This window comes from Tachyglossus aculeatus, chromosome 27 (genome assembly GCF_015852505.1).
Source record: "Tachyglossus aculeatus isolate mTacAcu1 chromosome 27, mTacAcu1.pri, whole genome shotgun sequence".
In the NCBI taxonomy this organism is placed as follows: Eukaryota; Metazoa; Chordata; class Mammalia; order Monotremata; family Tachyglossidae; genus Tachyglossus; species Tachyglossus aculeatus.
In genome coordinates, this window is record NC_052092.1 from 624,379 (window position 1) to 647,934 (window position 23,556).

The 23,556-nt window shown below is 49.9% G+C and overlaps 1 protein-coding gene across 2 annotated transcripts in view; it reads right to left on the bottom strand.

Moving 5' to 3' along the window:
• Positions 1–23,556, bottom strand: part of RABL6 (RAB, member RAS oncogene family like 6) — a 96,584-nt gene that overhangs the window by 35,418 nt on the left and 37,610 nt on the right. For both annotated transcript variants that reach the window (XM_038767932.1, XM_038767933.1), the window contains exons 4-7: positions 22,166–22,218; positions 20,456–20,547; positions 16,935–17,075; positions 11,194–11,299 (exon numbers count right to left, since the gene is read on the bottom strand). In XM_038767932.1, the coding sequence (XP_038623860.1) occupies positions 11,194–11,299; positions 16,935–17,075; positions 20,456–20,547; positions 22,166–22,218 (392 nt within the window). The remainder of the gene's footprint in view (positions 1–11,193; positions 11,300–16,934; positions 17,076–20,455; positions 20,548–22,165; positions 22,219–23,556) is intronic.

Below are 23,556 nucleotides of genomic sequence, written 5' to 3' on the forward strand. Positions count from 1 at the left end.
GACTTCCCAAGCGCTTAGTACAGTGCTCTGCGCCCAGTAAGTGCTCAATAAATACGATCGAATGAATAAATGAAAACCCCCCAATTTACAGGGGTGGGGAGGCGATTCTCCGTCATGGATCCCAGCTCTCTCCGGGCTACGAATAAATAAATAATAATGATAATGACGATGGTATTTGTTAAGCTCTTACCACTGCTGGGTAGGGACTGTCTCTATATGTTGCCAACTTGTCCTTCCCAAGCGCTTAGTGCAGTGCTCTGCACACAGTAAGCGCTCAAGAAATACGATTGATTGATTGATTGATACCAAGCACTGTTCTAAGCACGGGGGGGAGATACCAGGTAATCAGGTTGTCCCACGTGGGGCTCACAGTCTTCATCCCCATTTTCCAGATGAGGCAACTGAGGCCCAGAGACAGTAAGCGGCTTGCCCAAGGTCACACGGCAGACAAGCGGCGGAGCCGGGATTAGAACCCATGACTTCTGACACCCAAGCCCTGCTCTTGCCACTAAGCCAGGGTGCTTCTACTGAGCGAAGAGCACTGTATTAAGCGCTTGGAAAAGTGCGATTTGGCAATAGAGACGATCCCTGCCCACACCGGGCTTACGGTCTAGAAGGGCAGACATCGAAACACGTCTTCGAAACAAAGCTTCAACAGCCATCGCTCTAAAATCTCTACTGCTGCGACCAACCTGAGGTCACTGAGGGCCAGAGAAGTGAAATCATCATCATCATCATCATCAATCGTATTTATTGAGCGCTTACTATGTGCAGAGCACTGTACTAAGCGCTTGGGACTTGCCCGAGGTCACACAGCACAGACGAACGGCGGAGCCGGAATAAGAACCCACGTCCTCTGTCTCCCACGCCCGGGCTCTCTCCACTAGATCACACGGCTTGTCTTTCTGTGTGCAGGTACTGTACTAGGCGCCTACGGTAAGAGAGTGGATGGACTTCCTAAGGGATTGAGGGTTAGATGGAGAATAGGAGATCCACGATTGAGCTTTGAACCTTACAGTCTGGCCCTCTAGAATGTAAACCCGTGGGCAGAGACCTCGTGTTTACCAACTCTGTGGTATCGTACGCTCCCGAACACTTTGGACAGTGCTTTGCACACAGTAAGCGCTCAGTACGAGTAATCTAGTGGATAGAATAGAGCGTGGGCCTGGGATTCTCCTTCATTCATCCTCCCTCCCATCTTCTAGACTGTGAGCCCGCTGTTGGGTAGGGAACTTGTCCTTCCCAAGCGCTTAGTACAGTGCTCTGCACACAGTAAGCGCTCAATAAATACGATTGATGATGATGACTCCCAGGCCCGCGCCCTAACCCCATGCAGCAGACAAATGGCAGCAAACCCTGTGACTCCCAGGCCCGTGCCCCGTCCCTCTGCAGCAGAAACCTTGTGACTACCTTTTAGACTGTAAGCCCACTGTTGGGTAGGGACTGTCCCTATATGTTGCCAACTTGTACTTCCCAAGCGCTTAGTACAGTGCTCTGCACACAGTAAGCGCTCAATAAATACGATTGATGATGATGACTCCCAGGCCCGTGCCCTAACCCCATGCAGCAGACAAATGGCAGCAAACCCTGTGACTCCCAGGCCCATGCCCCGTCCCGATGCAGCAGAAACCTGGTGACTACCTTTTAGACTGTGAGCCCACTGTTGGGTAGGGACTGTCTCTAGATGTTGCCAACTTGTACTTCCCAAGCGCTTAGTACAGTGCTCTGCACACAGTAAGCGCTCAATAAATACGATTGATGATGATGACTCCCAGGCCCGTGCCCTAACCCCCTGCAGCAGACAAATGGCAGCAAACCCTGTGACTCCCAGGCCCATGCCCCGTCCCTATGCAGCAGAAACCTTGTGACTACCTTTTAGACTGTAAGCCCACTGTTGGGTAGGGACTGTCCCTATATGTTGCCAACTTGTACTTCCCAAGCGCTTAGTACAGTGCTCTGCACACAGTAAGCGCTCAATAAATACGATTGATGATGATGACTCCCAGGCCCGTGCCCTAACCCCATGCAGCAGACAAATGGCAGCAAACCTTGTGACTCCCAGGCCCATGCCCCGTCCCTATGCAGCAGAAACCTTGTGACTACCTTTTAGACTGTAAGCCCACTGTTGGGTAGGGACTGTCCCTAGATGTTGCCAACTTGTACTTCCCAAGCGCTTAGTACAGTGCTCTGCACACAGTAAGCGCTCAATAAATACGATTGATGATGATGACTCCCAGGCCCGTGCCCTAACCCCATGCAGCAGACAAATGGCAGCAAACCTTGTGACTCCCAGGCCCATGCCCCATCCCTATGCAGCAGAAACCTGGTGACTACCTTTTAGATTGTGAGCCCACTGTTGGGTAGGGACTGTCTCTATATACTGCCAACTTGGACTTCCCAAGCGCTTAGTACAATGCTCTGCACACAGTAAGCGCTCACTAAATACGATTGATGATGATGACTCCCAGGCCCGCGCCCTAACCCCATGCAGCAGACAAATGGCAGCAAACCTTTTGACTACCAGGTCCATGCCCCGTCCCGATGCAGCAGAAACCTGGTGACTACCTTTTAGACTGTAAGCCCACTGTTGGGTAGGCACTGTCTCTATATGTTGCCAACTTGTACTTACCAAGCGCTTAGTACAGTGCTCTGCACACAGTAAGCGCTCAATAAATACGATTGATGATGATGCCTCCCAGGCCCGTGCCCTAACCCCATGCAGCAGACAAATGGCAGCAAACCCTGTGACTCCCAGGCCCGTGCCCCGTCCCTATGCAGCAGAAACCTGGTGACTACCTTTTAGACTGTGAGTCCACTGTTGGGTAGGGACTGTCTCTATACGTTGCCAACTTGGACTTCCCAAGCGCTTAGTACAGTGCTCTGCACACAGTAAGCGCTCAATAAATACGACTGATGATGATGACTACCAGGCCCGTGCCCTAACCCCATGCAGCAGACAAATGGCAGCAAATCCTGTGACTCCCAGGCCCGTGCCCTGTCCCTATGCAGCAGAAACCTGGTGACTACCTTTTAGACTGTGAGCCCACTGTTGGGTAGGGACTGTCTCTATATGTTGCCAACTTGTACTTCCCAAGCGCTTAGTACAGTGCTCTGCACACAGTAAGCGCTCAATAAATACGATTGATGATGATGACTCCCAGGCCCGTGCCCCAACCCCATGCAGCAGACAAATGGCAGCAAACCTTGTGACTCCCAGGCCCATGCCCCGTCCCTATGCAGCAGAAACCTGGTGACTACCTTTTAGACTGTGAGTCCACTGTTGGGTAGGGACTGTCTCTATATGTTGCCAATTTGTACTTCCCAAGCGCTTAGTACAGTGCTCTGCACACAGTAAGCGCTCAATAAATGCGATTGATGATGATGACTCCCAGGCCCGTGCCCTAACCCCATGCAGCAGACAAATGGCAGCAAACCCTGTGACTCCCAGGCCCATGCCCCGTCCCTATGCAGCAGAAACCTGGTGACTACCTTTTAGATTGTGAGCCCACTGTTGGGTAGGGACTGTCTCTATATACTGCCAACTTGGACTTCCCAAGCGCTTAGTACAGTGCTCTGCACACAGTAAGCGCTCAATAAATACGATTGATGATGATGACTCCCAGGCCCGCGCCCTAACCCCATGCAGCAGACAAATGGCAGCAAACCTTGTGACTCCCAGGCCCATGCCCCGTCCCGATGCAGCAGAAACCTGGTGACTACCTTTTAGACTGTAAGCCCACTGTTGGGTAGGGACTGTCTCTAGATGTTGCCAACTTGTACTTCCCAAGCGCTTAGTACAGTGCTCTGCACACAGTAAGCGCTCAATAAATACGATTGATGATGATGACTCCCAGGCCCGTGCCCTAACCCCATGCAGCAGACAAATGGCAGCAAACCCTGTGACTCCCAGGCCCATGCCCCGTCCCGATGCAGCAGAAACCTTGTGACTACCTTTTAGACTGTAAGCCCACTGTTGGGTAGGGACTGTCTCTAGATGTTGCCAACTTGTACTTCCCAAGCGCTTAGTACAGTGCTCTGCACACAGTAAGCGCTCAATAAATACGATTGATGATGATGACTCCCAGGCCCGTGCCCTAACCCCCATGCAGCAGACAAATGGCAGCAAACCCTGTGACTCCCAGGCCCATGCCCCGTCCCGATGCAGCAGAAACCTTGTGACTACCTTTTAGACTGTAAGCCCACTGTTGGGTAGGGACTGTCTCTAGATGTTGCCAACTTGTACTTCCCAAGCGCTTAGTACAGTGCTCTGCACACAGTAAGCGCTCAATAAATATGATTGATGATGATGACTCCCAGGCCCGTGCCCTAACCCCATGCAGCAGACAAATGGCAGCAAACCCTGTGACTCCCAGGCCCGTGCCCCGTCCCGATGCAGCAGAAACCTTGTGACTACCTTTTAGACTGTAAGCCCACTGTTGGGTAGGGACTGTCTCTAGATGTTGCCAACTTGTACTTCCCAAGCGCTTAGTACAGTGCTCTGCACACAGTAAGCGCTCAATAAATACGATTGATGATGATGACTCCCAGGCCCGTGCCCTAACCCCCATGCAGCAGACAAATGGCAGCAAACCCTGTGACTCCCAGGCCCATGCCCTGTCCCGATGCAGCAGAAACCTTGTGACTACCTTTTAGACTGTAAGCCCACTGTTGGGTAGGGACTGTCTCTAGATGTTGCCAACTTGTACTTCCCAAGCGCTTAGTACAGTGCTCTGCACACAGTAAGCGCTCAATAAATATGATTGATGATGATGACTCCCAGGCCCGTGCCCTAACCCCATGCAGCAGACAAATGGCAGCAAACCCTGTGACTCCCAGGCCCGTGCCCCGTCCCGATGCAGCAGAAACCTTGTGACTACCTTTTAGACTGTAAGCCCACTGTTGGGTAGGGACTGTCCCTAGATGTTGCCAACTTGTACTTCCCAAGCGCTTAGTACAGTGCTCTGCACACAGTAAGCGCTCACTAAATACGATTGATGATGATGACTCCCAGGCCCGTGCCCTAACCCCATGTAGCAGACAAATGGCAGCAAACCCTGTGACTCCCAGGCCCGTGCCCCGTCCCGATGCAGCAGAAACCTTGTGACTACCTTTTAGACTGTGAGCCCACTGTTGGGTAGGGACTGTCTCTAGATGTTGCCAACTTGTACTTCCCAAGCGCTTAGTAAAGTGCTCTGCACACAGTAAGCGCTCACTAAATATGATTGATGATGATGACTCCCAGGCCCGTGCCCTAACCCCATGCAGCAGACAAATGGCAGCAAACCCTGTGACTTCCAGGCCCATGCCCCATCCCGATGCAGCAGAAACCTTGTGACTACCTTTTAGACTGTAAGCCCACTGTTGGGTAGGGACTGTCCCTAGATGTTGCCAACTTGTACTTCCCAAGCGCTTAGTACAGTGCTCTGCACACAGTAAGCGCTCAATAAATACGATTGATGATGATGACTCCCAGGCCCGTGCCCCAACCCCATGCAGCAGACAAATGGCAGCAAACCTTGTGACTCCCAGGCCCATGCCCCGTCCCTATGCAGCAGAAACCTGGTGACTACCTTTTAGACTGTGAGTCCACTGTTGGGTAGGGACTGTCTCTATATGTTGCCAACTTGTACTTCCCAAGCGCTTAGTACAGTGCTCTGCACACAGTAAGCGCTCAATAAATACGATTGATGATGATGATGGCCGTCTCTATACGTTGCCAACTTGTACTTCCCAAGCGCTTAGTACATGCTCTGCACACAGTAAGCGCTCAATACGATTGAATGAATGACTCCCCACAGCACATATGTATCTATCTGTATATAGCTGTAATTTATTGTTTTATCTATTTGTATTAATGTCTGTCTCCCCTTCTAGACCGTGAGCTCGTTGTTGAGTAGGGACCGCCTCTATACGTTGCCAACTTGGACTTCCCAAGTGCTTAGTACGGTGCTCTACACACAGTAAGCGCTCAATACATATGATTGAATGACTCCCCACAGCACATATGTATCTATCTGTATATATCTGTAATTTATTGTTTTATCTATTTGTATTAATGTCTGTCTCCCCCTCTAGACCGTGAGCTCGTTGTTGAGTAGGGACCGTCTCTATATGTTGCCAACTTGTACTTCCCAAGTGCTTAGTACGTGCTCTGCACACAGTAAGCGCTCAATAAATACGATTGAATGAATGACTCGCCACAGCGCATATGTATCTATCTGTATATATCTGTAATTTATTGTTTTATCTACTTGTATTAATGTCTGTCTCCCCCTCTAGACCATGAGCTCGTTGTTGAGTAGGGACCGTCTCTATATGTTGCCAACTCGTACTTCCCAAGCGCTTAGTACAGTGCTCTGCCCACAGTAAGCGCTCAATAAATACGACTGAATGAATGACTCCCCACAGCACATGTGTATCTGTATATATCTGTAATTTATTGTTTTATCTACTTGTATTAATGTCTATCTCCCCCTCTAGACCATGAGCTCGTTGTTGGGTAGGGACCATCTCTATATGTTGCCAACTTGTACTTCCCAAGCACTTAGTACAGTGCTCTGCACACAGTAAGCGCTCAAGAAATACGATTGAATGACTCCCCACGGCACATATGTATCTATCTGTATATATCTGTAATTTATTGTTTTAACTATTTGTATTAATGTCTGTCTCCCCCTCTAGACCGTGAGCTCGTTGTTGGGTAGGGACCGTCTGTATACGTTGCCAACTCGGACTTCCCAAGCGCTTAGTACAGTGCTCTACACACAGTGAGCGCTCAATGAATACGACTGAATGAATGACTTCCCACAGCACATATGTATCTATCTGTACATATCTGTAATTTATTGTTTTATCTATTTGTATTACTGTCTGTCTCCCCCTCTAGACCGTGAGCTCATTGTTGGGTAGGGACCGTCTCTATATGTTGCCAACTTGGACTTCCCAAGCGCTTAGAACGTGCTCTGCACACAGTAAGCGCTCAATAAATACGATTGATTGAATGAATGAATGAACCTCTGTGGGGGGAAGGTGGAGAAAGAACTTTCCAACCTGGATTACTCCTTTTGAACTGAATAATTGGTCATTATTGGTATTTGTTAATTGCTTACTATGTGTCGTTCACCCCACACATCCAATCCGTCGCCAAAGCCTGCCGGTCTCACCTCCGCAACATGGCCAAGATCCGCCCTTTCCTCTCCATCCAAACCGCTACCTCGTTGGTACAATCTCTCATCCTATCCCAACTGGACGACTGCATCGGCCTCCTCTCTGATCTCCCATCCTCCTGTCTCTCCCCGCTTCAGTCTATACTTCACCCTGCTGCCCGGATTATCTTTGTACAGAAACTCTCCGGGAATGTCACTCCCCTCCACAAAAATCTCCAGCGGTTGCCTAGCAACCCCGTGTCAAGCCAAAAATCCCTCACTATCGGCTTCAAAGCTCGCCCCCTTCTTACCTCACCTCCCTTCTGTCCTTCTCCATCCCAGCCCGCACCCTCCGCTCCGCTGCCGCCGCTCACCTCCTCATCGGGCCTCGTTCTCGCCCGTCCCGCCGTCAACCCCCGGCCCACGTCCTCCCCCGGGCCCGGAATGCCCTCCCTCCTCACATCCGCCAAACTAGCCCGCTGTTGGATAGGGACCGTCTCTATATGTTGCCAACTTGGACTTCCCAAGCGCTTAGTACAGTGCTCCGCACACAGTAAGTGCTCAATAAATACGATTGAATGAATGAACTAGCTCTCTTCCCCCCTTCAAAGCCCTACTGAGAGCTCACCTCTTCCAGGAGGCCTTCCCGGACTAAGCCCCCCTTTTCCTCTCCTCCTCCTCCCCATCGCCCCGACTCCCTCCCTCTACCCGCCTCCCGCCCCACGGCACTTGTGTGAATCTACACAAATATTTATAATTCTACTGATTTTATAAATGATATACCTATAATTCTACATATTTATATTGATGCCTGCTTACTTGTGTCGATGTCTGTCTCCCCCCTTCTCGACTGTGAGCCCGTTGTGGGCAGGGACTGTCTCTACTTGTTGCTGAACTGGACTTTCCAAGTGCTTAGTACATTCATTCATTCAATCGTATTTACTGAGCGCTTACTGTGTGCAAAGCACTGTACTGAGCGCTTGGGAAGTCCAAGTTGGCAACATCTAGAGACCCAACAGTGGGCTCACAGTCTAGAAGGGGGAGACACAGAACAAAACAAAACGTATTAACAGAATAAAATAAATAGAATAGTGCTCTGCACATCCTAAGCGCTCAATCAATCAATCGTATTTATTGAGCGCGTACTGTGTGCAGAGCGCTGCACTAAGCGCTTGGGAAGTCCAAGCTGGCAACATCTAGAGACCCAACAGTGGGCTCACAGTCTCGAAGGGGGAGACAGTGAACAAAACAAAACATATTAACAGAATAAAATAAATAGAATAGTGCTCTGCACATCGTAAGCGCTCAATCAATCAATCAATCGTATTTATTGAGCGCTTACTGTGTGCAGAGCACTGTACTAAGCGCTTGGGAAGTCCAAGTTGGCAACATCTAGAGACCCAACAATGGGCTCACAGTCTAGAAGGGGGAGACAGAGAACAAAACAAAACGTATTAACAGAATAAAATAAATAGAATAGTGCTCTGCACATCCTAAGCGCTCAATCAATCAATCGTATTTATTGAGCGCTTACTGTGTGCAGAGCACTGTACTAAGCGCTTGGGAAGTCCAAGTTGGCAACATATAGAGACGGTCCCTACCCAACAGTGGGCTCACAGTCTAAAAGGTCTAAATAAATATGATTGAATGAAAAAACACCACCGATTGACTGCGTGGCCTAGGATAAAGAGCCCAGCCCTGGGACTCAGAGGATCTGGATTCTCATCCCGGCTCCGCCACTTGCTGGCTGTGGGACCCTGGACAAGTCATTTTACCTTGCCTTCTAACACGGGGAGTCGATCGATCCCTGTTCTCCCTCCTATTTAGACTGTAAGCCTCAAGTGGGACAGGGACCGTAACCGGCCTGCTTAACTCGTATCTACCCCAGAGCGTAGCATAATGCTTGGCGTATCATCATTATCATCATCAATCGTATTTATTGAGCGCTTACTGTGTGCAGAGCACTGTACTAAGTGCTTGGGAAGTACAAATTGGCAACATATAGAGACAGTCCCTACCCAACAGTGGGCTCACAGTCTAAAAGAGTATAAGCTAACACTATCGCAGCTAGTATTGGTAGTAGAGTAGTTAGGAAGGGCCCGGTGTGGACAGGGATCGTCTCTCTTTACTGCTGAATTGCTCTTTCCGAGCGCTTAGCACACTGCGCTCTGCACCCAGTAAGCGCTCAATAAATACGACTGAACGAATGAACGAAAGGACTGTTTCTCGGCTCCTTCAACCTCTTGTAGCTGCTGTAGTTATTTGGAACTGTTGAATCCGTTGGAGAAGCAGTGTGGCTTAGTGGAAAGAGCACGGGTTCAGGAGTCAGAGGTTATGGGTTCTAATCCCGGCTCCGCCCCTTGTCTGCTGGGTGACCTTGGGCAAGTCACTTAACTGCTCTGGGCCTCGGTTACCTCATCTGTAAAATGGGGATTAATGTGTATATATATATATATATATACATATATATATATATATATATATGTATATATGTTTGTACATATTTTTTACTCTATTGATTTATTTATTTATTTTATTTGTACATATCTGTTCTATTTTATTTTGTTAGTATGTTTGGTTTTGTTCTCTGTCTCCCCCTTTTAGACTGTGAGCCCGCTGTTGGGTAGGGACTGTCTCTATATGTTGCCAATTTGTACTTCCCAAGCGCTTAGTACAGTGCTCTGCACATAGTAAGCGCTCAATAAATACGGTTGATGATGATGATGATGATGATGAAGACTGTGAGCCCCATGTGGGACAACCTCATTACCTTGTATTCTCCCCCCCCCCCAGCGCTTAGAACAGTGTTTGGCACATAGTAAGTGCTTAACAGATACCATCATTTAGACTGTGAGCCCACTGCTGGGTAGGGACTGTCTCTATATGTTACCAACTTGTACTTCCCAAGCGCTTAGTACAGTGCTCTGCACACAGTAAGCGCTCAATAAATACGACTGATGATGATGATCATTATTATCATTATTATTAATCTGTAATTTATGGTGAGCCCCTCTGTGGGACAGGAAGGGTGTGTAATTCCCCCTTGCAGATTCATTCATTCATTCATTCAATAGTATTTACTGAGCGCTTGCTGTGTGCAGAGCACTGTACTAAGCGCTTGGGAAGTACAAGTACCTGCCCCAACGCTTAGCCCAGTGAGTTGCACACAGCGCCTACTAAATGCTCTTATCGTCCTGGGTCTCACCCCCTTTGGACTGCGGACCCTGTGTGGGCGAGGAACTCTATACTAGATCGGCGGTATTTATTGAGCGCTTATTGTGCACACAGCACTGCACTCGGGAGAGGACGTTTCCGCAGTGTTGGCAGACCCCTTCCCCGCCCTCGACCAGCTCGCTCCACCCATTGTCTAGCACAGAGTAAGCGCTTAATAAGTACCATCGGTGACAACCACCCCGCTCCCCAGAGAAATGTCTAAAAGCTCTTCGGGGGAGACCGTCTTGGGGGTAAAAAAAAAAAAAAAGACCAGCCCACATCTGCTGTGTGGCCTTGGGTAAGCCACTTCACTTCTCTGTGCCTCTCACCTGTAAAACGGGGCTGAAGACTGTGAGCCCCACGTGGGACAACGGGATGACTCTGTATCTCCCCCAGCGCTTGGCACATACTAAGCGCTTAACAAATACCATCATTATTATTATTATCCGGGAGCGGAAGGTGGTGGAGGAGGGAGAGGAGGAAAAGAGGCAGGAGGGGAACAGGATCTCGGCTGGGTCGACCAAAAAGCTCCCGACCGCGTCCGGAGATTCAGCGTCTCGCAAACCTCCCCGTGTCTGTACCGATAAGCCGGCTATCTCACCTCCCACGGCCCTGTTTCATAAAGTACGCTAAAGCCGACCCTCCCACTGTGCTTTAAACGGAGGGATCCGATCAGCGAAATAATAATCACAGCAATCATCACTATTATTATCAGCAACCACATTCCCACCCACAGGAAAACACGGGGAACCAACACAACCCTTGCGGAGGGCGGATTTTCAGTCGGCGGCTCCAAGCCCCTCCGTAGGACCCGGATTCGCCCCAGGAGGCTCACCTGGAGTTGCAAGAACGGGATATTGAAGAATTTATGCAGGTATTTCAAGCCGAAACTGTTCTTCATGGAAGACTCAGCGTAGCGAAAATAAGAGGAACCAGGAGGCCTGTTGATTAAAAAAAAATATATAGATATAGATATAGATATATGTATATATATTCATGAAAAAGATTGGTGGAGAGAGTCTGAAGACTTCCCCAAGGGAAGGCCTGTAAGAAAGCTGGTCGCCTTCGCTATACGGCCAATATTTCAGGCCCAGGGTGGGCGGACTGAGAACAGGGCAGGCTAACGGTTCGGTTCAATAAATACGATTGATGATGATGATGATGATCCGTTCTGAGGCGAGTGTAATTAGCAACTGCCTCTTTGGCCCAAGGCCCGGGGGAGATGGGGAATGGGCACAATTGTGTCCGGCGGATCCGGTGACCCCCCGCTCTCTCCTCCGCCCTCCCCCGTCCCAAGAGGACTAGGGTGCAAAAAAGGAACTTTAGGAAGCAGCATTAATAACAGCTAACAATTATTAACAATGAACAAGTACCACAATCACCAATAATTAATAATGATGCTATTGGTTAAGCGCTCACAAGGTGCCAAACACTGTTCGAGGCCATGGGGTCTTAGGTCTATTAGGTGCTTGCTTCTAGAAGTCGGAGGCTGCAGTAGCTTTGTCATAAACCTTACCAGTCAAGAAACGTGTCCAGGATTCTCCTCGGCATATTTATAGAATCAATCGTATTTATTGAGCGCTTACTGTGTGCTGAGCACTGTACTAAGCGCTTGGGAAGTACAAGCTGGCAACATATAGAGACGGTCCCTACCCAACAGTGGGCTCACAGTCTAGAAGGGGGAGACGGAGAACAAAACAAATTAACAGAATAAGATAAATAGGATAGTGCTCTGCACATCGTAAGCGCTGAATCAATCGTATTTATTGAGCGCTTACTGTGTGCAGAGCACTGTACTAAGCGCTTGGGAAGTACAAGTTGGCAGCATATAGAGACAGTCCCTACCCAACAGTGCGCTCACCGTCTAAAAGAATGACGTTGGTAGAGCGTTAGATTTTGAATTTTATTAATATTTGGCCCCTAGGGCTTTCCAAATGTTGTACCCACTCCAGTGCTTAGTACAATGCCTGGTACATAGTAAGCACTAAGCAAATCAATCAATCAATCGTATTTATTGAGCGCTTGCTTTGTGCAGAGCACTGTACTAAGCGCTTGGGAAGTACAAGCGCTTAGTACAAGTTGGCAACATACAGAGACAGTCCCTACCCAACAGTGGGCTCACAGCATAAAATGCCATAACTATTACTCTATTTATTTATTTTATTTGTACATATTTATTCTATTTATTTTATTTTGTTAATGTTTTGTTTTGTTCTGTCTTCCCCTTCTAGACTGTGAGCCCGCCGTTGGGCAGGGACCGTCTCTATATGTTGCCAACTTGGACTTCCCAAGCGCTTAGTACAGTGCTCTGCACACAGTAAGCGCTCAATAAATACGATTGATTGATTGACCGTCTCTATATGTTGCCAACTTGTACTTCCCAGGCGCTTAGTACAGTGCTCTGCACACAGTAAGCGCTCAATAAATACGATTGATTGATTGACCGTCTCTATATGTTGCCAACTTGTACTTCCCAAGTGCTTAGTACAGTGCTCTGCACACAGTAAGCGCTCAATAAATACTATTGAATGAACGAATGGGGTAGGTAATCAGGTTGAACACGGTCTCTGTCCCACATGGGGCTCAGTCTTAATCCCCATTTTCCAGAGGAGGTAACTGAGGCACAGAGAAGTGACGGGACTTGCCCAAAGTCACACAGCGGACAAGTGGTGGAGCTGGGATTAGAACTCGTGACCTTCTGACTTAAGCCACGCCGCTTCTACATGGCTCCCCTCCCCCAGAGTTACTAAACTAATGGCTATTAAACTGCAACTGAACCTTCAAGGCCCTGCTGAGAGCTCACCTCCTCCAGGAGGCCTTCCCAGACTGAGCCCCTTCCTTCCTCTCCCCCTCGTCCCCCTCTCCATCCCCCCCATCTTACCTCCTTCCCTTCCCCACAGCACCTGGATATATGTATATATGGTTGTACATATTTATTACTCTATTTATTTATTTCACTTGTACATTTCTATCCTATTTATTTTATTTTGTTGGTATGTTTGGTTCTGTTCTCTGTCTCCCCCTTTTAGACTGTGAGCCCACTGTTGGGTAGGGACTGTCTCTATGTGTTGCCAATTTGTACTTCCCAAGCGCTTAGTACAGTGCTCTGCACATAGTAAGCGCTCAATAAATACGATTGATTGATTGATTGATTGATCAAAATAAAAAAAAGGGAGAATATAAGCAAACCTCCCTGTTGTCCTGAAACGGGGGAGGCTGAGTTGAGGCCAGTGACGCAGACGACAACAATGCTCATCTCTCACTGAATTTCTACTGTGAAATCCGATTCGATCCCTCTGGGAGAATGGGAGCTCCGGGAGTCGGGAGAGTCGGATAACAGCAGGCATTACGCGCTCCGTCGGGAGAGTCGGATAACAGCGGGCATTACGCGCTCCGGGAGCGGGGCTTTAGGCAATGCCAGGTTTCCAAACATCTGTGGCCTCGAGGAGGAGGCGCACACCCCAAAATGCAGGTGAAAGGGCAACTTGTACTTCCCAAGCGCTTAGTACAGTGCCCTGCACACAGTAAACACTCAAGAAATACGACTGAATGAATGAATGAATGAATCCAAATAGTTACGGAGATTCTAGAAGTTTGAAGCTAGGAAAGCGGCTTGTTCTCTCTCCCCATCTCTTCCGATCTTCCTTTTTATTCAGTTTCACCTATTTCCTCCTCCTCCTGCTCCCGCGACGGGCTTTCTCTGCCTTGTTTTCCCTCTGTAGCCCGGCAGGGCTGAGGTGAGGAATGGGAACAGCGTGGTTTAGCGGAAAGAGCCCGGGCTTGGAAGTCGGAGGTCGAGGGTCCTAATCCCGGCTCCGCCACTTCTTTTTTTTTTTTTTTAAATGGCATTTATTAAGCGCTTACTATGTGCAAAGCACTGTTCTGAGCGCTGGGGAGGTTACAAGGTGATCAGGTTGTCCCTCGTGGGGCTCGCAGATTTAATCCCCATTTTCCAGATGAGGGAACTGAGGCCCAGAGAAGTGAAGTGACTTGCCCAAAGTCACACAAGCTGGCAACTGGCGGAGCCGGGATTTGAACCCATGACCTCTGACTCCAAAGCCCGGGCTCTTTCCTACTGAGCCACGCTGCTTCTCAGCCACGTGTCGGCTGGGCGACTTTGGGCAAGTCACCTCACCTCTCTGGGCCCCAGTGACCTCATCTGGAAAATGGGGATGAAGCCTATGAGCCCCACGTGGGACAACCTGATTACCTCGCATCCCCCCAGCGTTTAGAACAGCGCTTGGCACATAGTATATATGTATGTATGTATTTATTACTCTATTTTATTTGTACATATTTATTCTATTTATTTTATTTTGTTAACGTGTTTTGTTTTGTTGTCTGTCTCCCCCTTCTAGACTGTGAGCCCACTGTTGGGCAGGGACCGTCTCTATATGTTGCCAACTTGGACTTCCCAAGCGCTTAGTACAGTGCTCTGCACACAGTAAGCGCTCAATAAATATGACTGACTGAATGAATGAATGAATAGTAAGCGCTTAACAAATACCATTATTATTATTATTATTATTATTAAAGAGGACCAGAGTCAGTTGTCCTACAAGCAGGCTGCCCGGCGGGGAGGAAAGCCCCCCGCCAGCTGACCAAAGGGGGGCTGGGAAGGAACCCAAAAAGATGGCACTGCCACCGTTATTCATTCAATCGTATTTATTGAGCGCCTACTGTGTGCAGAGCACTGTACTAAGCGCTGGGGAAGTACAAGTTGACAACATATAGAGATGGTCCCTACCCAACAACGGGCTCACAGTCTAGAAGTTATAATACCAACCTCCTCGCTGCACCCAAATCTTGCAGGTCCCGAAACCAACCCCTCGCCCACATAATAATAACTGTGCTATTTGTTAAGCGCTTACTATGGGCCAGGCACTGTACTAAGCACCGGGGTGGATATGGGCAAATCAGGTTGGACACAGGGGCTGTCAATCCCCATTTTACAGATGAGGGAACTGAGGTGCAGAGAAGTGACTTGCTCAAGGTCACACAGCGAACAAGTGGCGGAGGTGGGATTAGAACCCACGACCTTCTGACTCCCGACCCCGGGCTCTATCCGCGACGCCGTGCTGCTTCTCTGTGGGGCTGCCTCTGGGATATCCGCGTATCCTGGCGGAAAGAGCGCGGCCTGGGAATCGGAGGATCTGGGTCCCAATCCCGGCTCTGAGTCGGGCCCGCTGTGTGGCCTCGGGCAAGTCACTTCGCTTCTCTGTGCCCCAGTTTCCTCACCCGGAAAACGGGGATTCAATACCTGTTCTCCCTCCCTCTTAGACTGTGAGCCCCAGGATGGGGACTGTGTCCACCATGTCATTAGGGCGTAATAAATACCATCATTATAATAATTATTATTATCAGAGGCAGGCAGGATTTGATAAGTGTGAATAGGGTCTAGAAAGGGAACACTGACTTCTTCCATCAGTAGGATTCATTGAGGGTACATTACTATTCATTCAATCGTATTTACTGAGCGCTTACTGTGTGCAGAGCACTGTACTAAGCGCTTGGGAAGTACAAGTTGGCAACCATAGTATTCCATTTATTTATTCTAGTCTAAATACTCTTTTATTTCTTTTGTCAATGACGTGCACTTAGCTTTAATTCTGTTTGTTCTGACGACTTGACACCCGTCCACACGTTTTGTTGTGTTGTGTCTCCCCCTTCTACACTGCGAGCCCGTTGTTGGGTAGGGACCACTCTAGATGTCGCCGACTTGGACTTCCCGAGCGCTTAGTCCGGGGCTCCGCACAAAGGAAGCGTTCAATAAATACGATCGAATGAACGAATGAATGAATGAAGTGGCGGAGGCGGGATTAGAACCCACGACCCGACTCCCAAGCCCGGGCTCTTGCCACCGGGCCACGCCGTTTAAAAGCGGGCGCGGGTAAACGTGACACGGAAGGGAGGAGTAGGGGCACTAAGGGAAGGCCTCTTGGAGGAGGTGAGCTTTGAAGGTGGGGAGAGTGATGCCCGTAAGTCCCATTCGACCCCTTTTGACAAGAACCCAAGTTCAATTCTCCTCCAGCATTTTGTTAATACATAATTAATAAATACATAATACATAATAAATTCTGGCCTTTCCTTCAGAGCTAACAGAAGCTATTGTGGTCACTTCCCAAGCGCTTAGCTGTACTTCCCAAGCGCTTAGTACAGTGCTCTGCACATAGTAAGCGCTCAATAAATACGATTGATGATGATGATGATGATGGTCAGGCACCTCAGAGGGAAGCAGGCAGCTGCTGTGTTTGAAGGGTGAGGTGAGGCTGACTTCTCCATCGTCGGGGTGAGACCCGTTGCAGAGCTTCTTTCCTCAGGCTGTTGTTCAAGTTGCTATTTATTTGACTTTTCTATTCATTTTATTTTGTGAGTATGTTTGGTTTTGTTCTCTGCCTCCCCCTTTTAGACCGTGAGCCCGCTGTCGGGTAGGGACCGTCTCTATAATGTTGCCAACTTGTCCTTCCCAAGCTCTGCACACAGTAAGCGCTCAGTAGATACGACTGATGATGGTGATGATTTACGGAGCGGGAGGAGGGCGTTTCAAAATCCGACGGAAAGGACTGCCACGGTTACCTGTTGAGGTTGCGGATGAATTCCCGCACGTCATCGGGCAGGATGACCCGGTGCTCGCCCATGTCTCGGTAGTTGCCCAGCACGCAGACGGGGACGTGGGTCGGCACTTTGGGGAGCTCCCGCAGGATGTAGTTGAAAGTCCTCGGTCACAGAAGCACAGACAACGGTGACGGCCACGACCGCGGGGCCGGGTGAGCGCCAAACGCTGCGCTGAGCGCTGCGTTGGACTCTTCTCCCGCTCCCTTCCGCGGCGCCCGCCCAGCCCCCCGGCACTCACGCCCCGATCCGTCATTTCTCTCTTCCTATTAACGTCCGTCTCCCCGCCCTCTGGACCGGCGAGCTCGAACGCGTCTGTTTATTATTCCTCCAGGAGGCCTTCCCAGACTGAGCCCCTTCCTTCCTCTCCCCCTCGTCCCCCTCTCCATCCCCCCCATCTTACCTCCTTCCCTCCCCCACAGCACCTGTATAGATGTATATATGGTTGTACAGATTTATTACTCTATTTATTTATTTATTTATTTTATTTGTACATATCATCATCATCATCAATCGTATTTATTGAGCGCTTACTATGTGCAGAGCACTGTACTAAGCGCTTGGGAAGTACAAATTGGCAACACACAGAGACAGTCCCTACCCAACAGTGGGCTCACAGTCTAAAAGGGGGAGATAGAGAACAAAACCAAACATACCAACAAAATAAAATAAATAGGATAGATATGTACAAGTAAAATAAATAAATAAATAGAGTAATAAATATGTACAACCATATATCCATATATACAGGTGCTGTGGGGAAGGGAAGGAGGTAGGATGGGGGGATGGAGAGGGGGAAGAGGGGGAGAGGAAGGAAAGGGCTCAGTCTGGGAAGGCCTCCTGGAGGAGGTGAGCTCTCAGCAGGGCCTTGAAGGGAGGAAGAGAGCGAGCTTGGCGGATGGGCAGAGGGATTGGGGGCATTCCGGGCCCGGGGGATGACGTGGGCTGGGGGTCGATGGCGGGACAGGCGAGAACGAGGTACGGTGAGGAGATATCTATTCTATTTATTTTATTTTGTTAGTATGTTTGGTTTTGTTCTCTGTCTCCCCCTTTTAGACTGTGAGCCCACTGTTGGGTAGGGACTGTCTCTATATGTTGCCAATTTGTACTTCCCAAGCGCTTAGTACAGTGCTCTGCACATAGTAAGCGCTCAATAAATACGACCGATTGATTGATTGATTGATTATTGTTGTATTGTACTCGCCCAAGCGCTCAGGACGGGGCTCGGCGCACAGGAGGCGCTCGGCAAATGCGACCGAATGAATGAGCGGTCCCTGCCCCACGTGGGAATCGCAGTCTGAGGGGGAGGACGGGTATTGAACTCCCATTTTCCAGAGGAGGAAACTGAGGTGCAGAGATGGCAAATGACTTGCCCGAGGTCACCCAGCAGCCTGGTGGCGGAGGCGGGATTAGAACACAGGTCCTTTGGCCCCTCTTTCCACCAGGCCACTCTGTTTTTCTCTGTGATAAGACTGGCGTTAGGAGAGTTTTAACACAGGGCAGCAGATTTATTCTTTTCTATCCCTCCCACAAACACCCGATTCATCATCGACCGTATTTATTGAGCGCTTACTGTGTGCAGAGCACTGTACTAAGCGCTTGGGAAGTACAAATTGGCAACATATAGAGACAGTCCCGGCCCAACAGTGGGCTCACAGTCTAATTCCCATCCAGGCTTTTCCGGACCAAGCGGTCTCGGCTCTAGACTGTAAGTTTGCTGCGGGCAGGAAACGTGTCTGCTGATTCTACAGGCCGGTACTCTTCCGTAGTAAGTGCTTTCCAAGCGCTTAGTACAGTGCTCTGCGCACAGTAAGCGCTCAATAAATACGATTGAATGAATGAAGGAATGCGAAAAAGCGTTCAGGCTGAAGAGGCCTGCTTTAGCCGACAGATTTGAGGAGCCGATCGATAATAACGCCGGTATTTGTTAAGAGCTTACTATGTGCTAAGCACTCTTCAAAGCGCTGGGGTAGACACAAGGCGATTAGGTTGTCCCACGTGGGGCTCCCAGTCTTAACCCCCGTTTGACAGAGGAGGCAACTGAGGCCCGGAGAAGCGAAGCGACTCGCCCAAAGTCACCCAGCTGACAAGTGGCGGAGCGGGATTAGAACCCACGACCTCCGACTCCCGAGCCCGGGCTCTTTCCGCCGATAGCCACGCTGCTTCTCCAATCAACGCGGCTGGCCCGGTGGCATTTTTTCCCTTTCTTTCTTTTTTCAAAACGGTACTTGATGATGATGATGGCGGCATTTATTCAGCGCTTACTATGTGCAAAGCACTGTTCTAAGCGCTGGGGAGGTTACAAGGTGATCAGGTTGGCCCACGGGGGGCTCACAGTCAATCCTCATTTTACAGATGAGGGAACTGAGGCCCAGAGAAGTGAAGTGACTTGCCCAAAGTCACACGGCTGACAGTTGGCGGAGGCGGGATTTGAACCCATGACCTGTGGCTCCAAAGCCCGGGCTCTTTTCCACTGAGCCACGCTGCTTCTCAAGCTCTTACTACGTGCTGGGCACCATAACTCAGCGCCAAGGTAGATAGACTGTGAGCCCACTGTTGGGTCGGGACCGTCTCTATATGTTGCCGACTTGTACTTCCCAAGCGCTCAGTACAGTGCTCTGCACACAGTAAGCGCTCAATAAATACGATTGACTGATAGACGCTAACCGGGTCCCGCGTGGGGCTCACCGCTTCGACCCCCATTTTGCAGATGGGGTCCAGAGAAGTGAAGTGACTTGCCCAGGGTCACGCGGCTGGCAAGCGGCGGAGCCGGGATGAGAACCCAGGTCCTCGAACCCAGGTCCAGCTGGGTTAGCGATACCCCGGGAAGTCTCGGCCGGCCGAGACGGGGCAGGGCGGCCTCTTTCAGTCGCTCGGTCGGATCTACTGAGCGCTTGCTGTGTGCAGGGCGCTGTATTGAACGCTTAGGACTGTAGAGAAGCAGCGTGGCTCGGTGGAAAGAGCCCGGGCTTTGCAGTCAGAGGTCATGGGTTCGAATCCCGACTCCACCACAGGTCTGCTGTGTGACCTTGGGCAAGTCACTTAACTTCTCTGAGCCTCAGTTCCCTCATCTGTAAAATGGGGATTAAGACTGTGAGCCCCGCGTGGGACAACTTGATAATAATAATAATAATGATGACATTTAATAAGCGCTTCCTATGTGCAAAGCACTGTTCTAAGTGCTGGGGAGCTTACAAGGTGAGCAGGTTGTCCCACGGGGGGGTCACAGTCTTCATCCCCATTTTACAGACGAGGGAACTGAGGCCCAGAGAAGTGAAGTGACTGGCCCAAAGTCACACAGCTGACAAGTGGCAGAGGCAGGATTTGAACCCATGACCTCTGACTCCAAAGCCCGGGCTCTTTCCACTGAGCCATGATGCATCACTTTGTACCCCCCCCAGCGCCTAGAACAGTGCTCTGCACACAGTAAGCGCTTAACAAATGTCATTATTATTATTATTATTATTATTATTACTACTGCTTACCACTGCTTGGTGATGTCGAACATCATCACTACTCCGTTACAGTTCTTGTAAACGTCCAAGAATTCCGCGTCCAGCGCCAGCTCCGACTCCGCCTGGGGACGGGCGGGAACAGAGAGGGATTTTAAGGGCTTTGGCCAGCCTCCGGAACCCGCGACCGGGAAACAAAAGGACCCCCCAAAGTCCTCAGTGGAGAAGCCTTCCCAAAGTAAACCCCACTTTTCCTCAGCTCCCCCTTCCCGCCCCAAGCAATTGTGTATAGATGTACATATCCATAATTCTATTTATTTCTATTAATGCCTGCTTACTTGTTTTGATAATAATAATAATGATGATGGTATTTATTAAGCGCTTACTATGCGCAAAGCACTGTTCTAAGCGCTGGGGAGGTTACAAGGTGAGCAGGTTGTCCCACGGGGGGCTCACGGTCTTAACCCCCATTTTACAGATGAGGGAACTGAGGCCCAGAGAAGTGAAGTGACTCGCCCAAAGCCACACGGCTGACAAGTGGTGGAGCCGGGACTTGAACCCACGACCTCTGACTCCAAAGCCTGGGCTCCTTCCACTGAGCCACGCTGCTTCTCTACAGTGCTGGACACCTAGTAAGCACTTAAATACCATTATTATTATTATTATTATTATTATTAAAATGGGGAATGAGACTGTGAGCCCCACATGGAACAGGGACTGTGTCCAACCCGATTAGAGAAGCAGCTTGGGAGCCAGAAGTCTTGGGTTCGAATCCCGGCTCCGCCACTTGTGAGCTGTGTGACTTTGGGCAAGTCACCTCACTTCTCTGTGCCTCAGTGAACTCATCTGGAAAATGAGAATGAAGCCTGTGAGCCCCACGGGGGACAACCTGATGACCTTGTATCTACCCCAGCGTTTAGAACAGTGCTTGGCACACAGTAAGCACTTAACAAATACCATCATTACTGAGAAGCAGCGTGGCTTAGTGGAAAGAGCCTGGGCTTGGGAGCCAGAGGTCTTGGGTTCTAATCCCGGCTCCGCCATTTGTGAGCTGTGTGACTTTGGGCAAGCCACCTCACTTCTCTGTGCCTCAGTGAACTCAGCTGGAAAATGGGGATGAAGCCTGTGAGCCCCACGGGGGACAACCTGATGACCCTGTATCTACCCCAGCGCTTAGAACAGTGCCTGGGACATAGTAAGTGCTTAACTTACCATCTTACCTCCTTCCCTTCCCCAAAGCACCAGTATATATGTTTGTACATATTTATTACTCTATTTATCTTACTTGTACATATCTATTCTATTTAGTTTATTTTGTCAGTATGTTTGGTTTTGTCTCCCCCTTCTAGACTGTGAGCCCGCTGTTGGGTAGGGACTGTATGTGTTGCCGACTTGTACTTCCCAAGTGCTTAGTACAGTGCTCTGCACTCAGCAGGCGCTCAATAAATACGATTGATTGATTAACAAGTACCGTCGTCATCAAATGAACGCTAAACGGAGGGCGATGGTTCCGTTCGCCTGAAAGACCCTTGGGAAAATCTGCCAGCGAACGGGACACGGGAACATCGCCGGACGGGAAGCTCCTTGACGGCAGGGAATCGTGTCGACTAACTGGACTGTCCAGCGTTCGGCCCCCAGTTGGCCGTAAGCTCTCCGAGGGCAGGGATAGTATCTACTAAAGACTGAACTCTCTCCCGCTCAGGGCGAGGGCCCCGTGGACGCCACCGATGAGAACGGGCTCACCTCCTGTGGATCGTTCTCCAGCTTCAAACCATCCCCTCGTTTTTTGCATTTCCCTTAGAAAAAGAAAGACGGCAGTTAGGAGGCGGAGCGGAATCTCCAACCGGAAAATCCATCCCCCACCTCCCGGGGCCGTACTTCCCGGAGACGGAACCGTCCCGAGGGTCTTGGATGGCTTCGGTGGGGGTACGAGGACTCAGCCCCTCGGGACTTGCGCGGCAATGCGGCAGAAGCCGTGCTGAAACCAAAATCCCGCCTCAGGCGCGAACGGCAGCCTAAAGTGGAGCAAGCGGCTGGCTGAAAGGAGACCAGGGCTGCCTCGCTTCTTCCCGCTCCGGCTCCTCCTGAAAAACCCCGTGTTGTCTCGGAAAGGCAGAATCTATTACGTGCAAGAAGGCTGATTATCCTTCTAGGGAAACCATCGGGACATGTCATCCCCCTCCTTCCAAATCTCCAGTGGTTGCCGATCCACCTCCGTATCAAACAAAAACTCCTCATTATTGGCTTTAAAGCCGTCCATCCCCTCGCCCCCTCCTACCTCCCCTCCCTTCTCTCCTTCTCCCTCTTAGCCCGCGCCCTCCGCTCCTCTGGTGCCGCTGACCTTCTCCCTGGGCCTCCATCTCACCCATCCCGCCGTCGACCCTGGCCCACGTCCTTCTCTGGTCCGAAACGCCCTCCCTCCTCACATCCGCCAGAAAATCACTCTTCCCCCCTTCAAAGCCCTCTCACCTCCTCCAAGAGGCCTTCCCAGACTGATCCCCCCTTCTCCTCAGCTCCCGTTCCCTTCCACGTCCCCATGACTTGCTCTTCATCCCTCCCCCACAGCACTTATGTACGTATTTATCTATCCATAATTCCATTTATTTATATTGATGCCTGTTTGACGTATACTGAACGTCTGTCTCCCCCCCACTCTGGACCGTGAGCCCGTTGTGGGCAGGGATTTTCTCTCTTCATTGCTGCACTGTACTTTTCAAGTGCTTAGTACGGTGCTCTTCAAGGCCCTGCTGAGAGCTCACCTCCTCCAGGAGGCCTTCCCAGACTGAGCCCCTTCCTTCCTCTCCCCCTCGTCCCCTCTCCATCCCCATCTTACCTCCTTCCCTTCCCCACAACACCTGTATATATGTATATATGTTTGTACATATTTATTACTCTATTTATTTTACCTGTACATATCTACTCTATTTATTTTATTTTGTTAGTACGTTTGGTTTTGTTCTCTGTCTCCCCTTTTAGACTGTGAGCCCACTGTTGGTTAGGGACTGTCTCTGTATATTGCCAATTCGTACTTCCCAAGCGCTTAGCACAGTGCTCTGCACATAGTAAGCGCTCAATTAATACTATTGATGATGATGATGCTCTGCACGCCGTAAGCGCTCGATAAATACGACTGA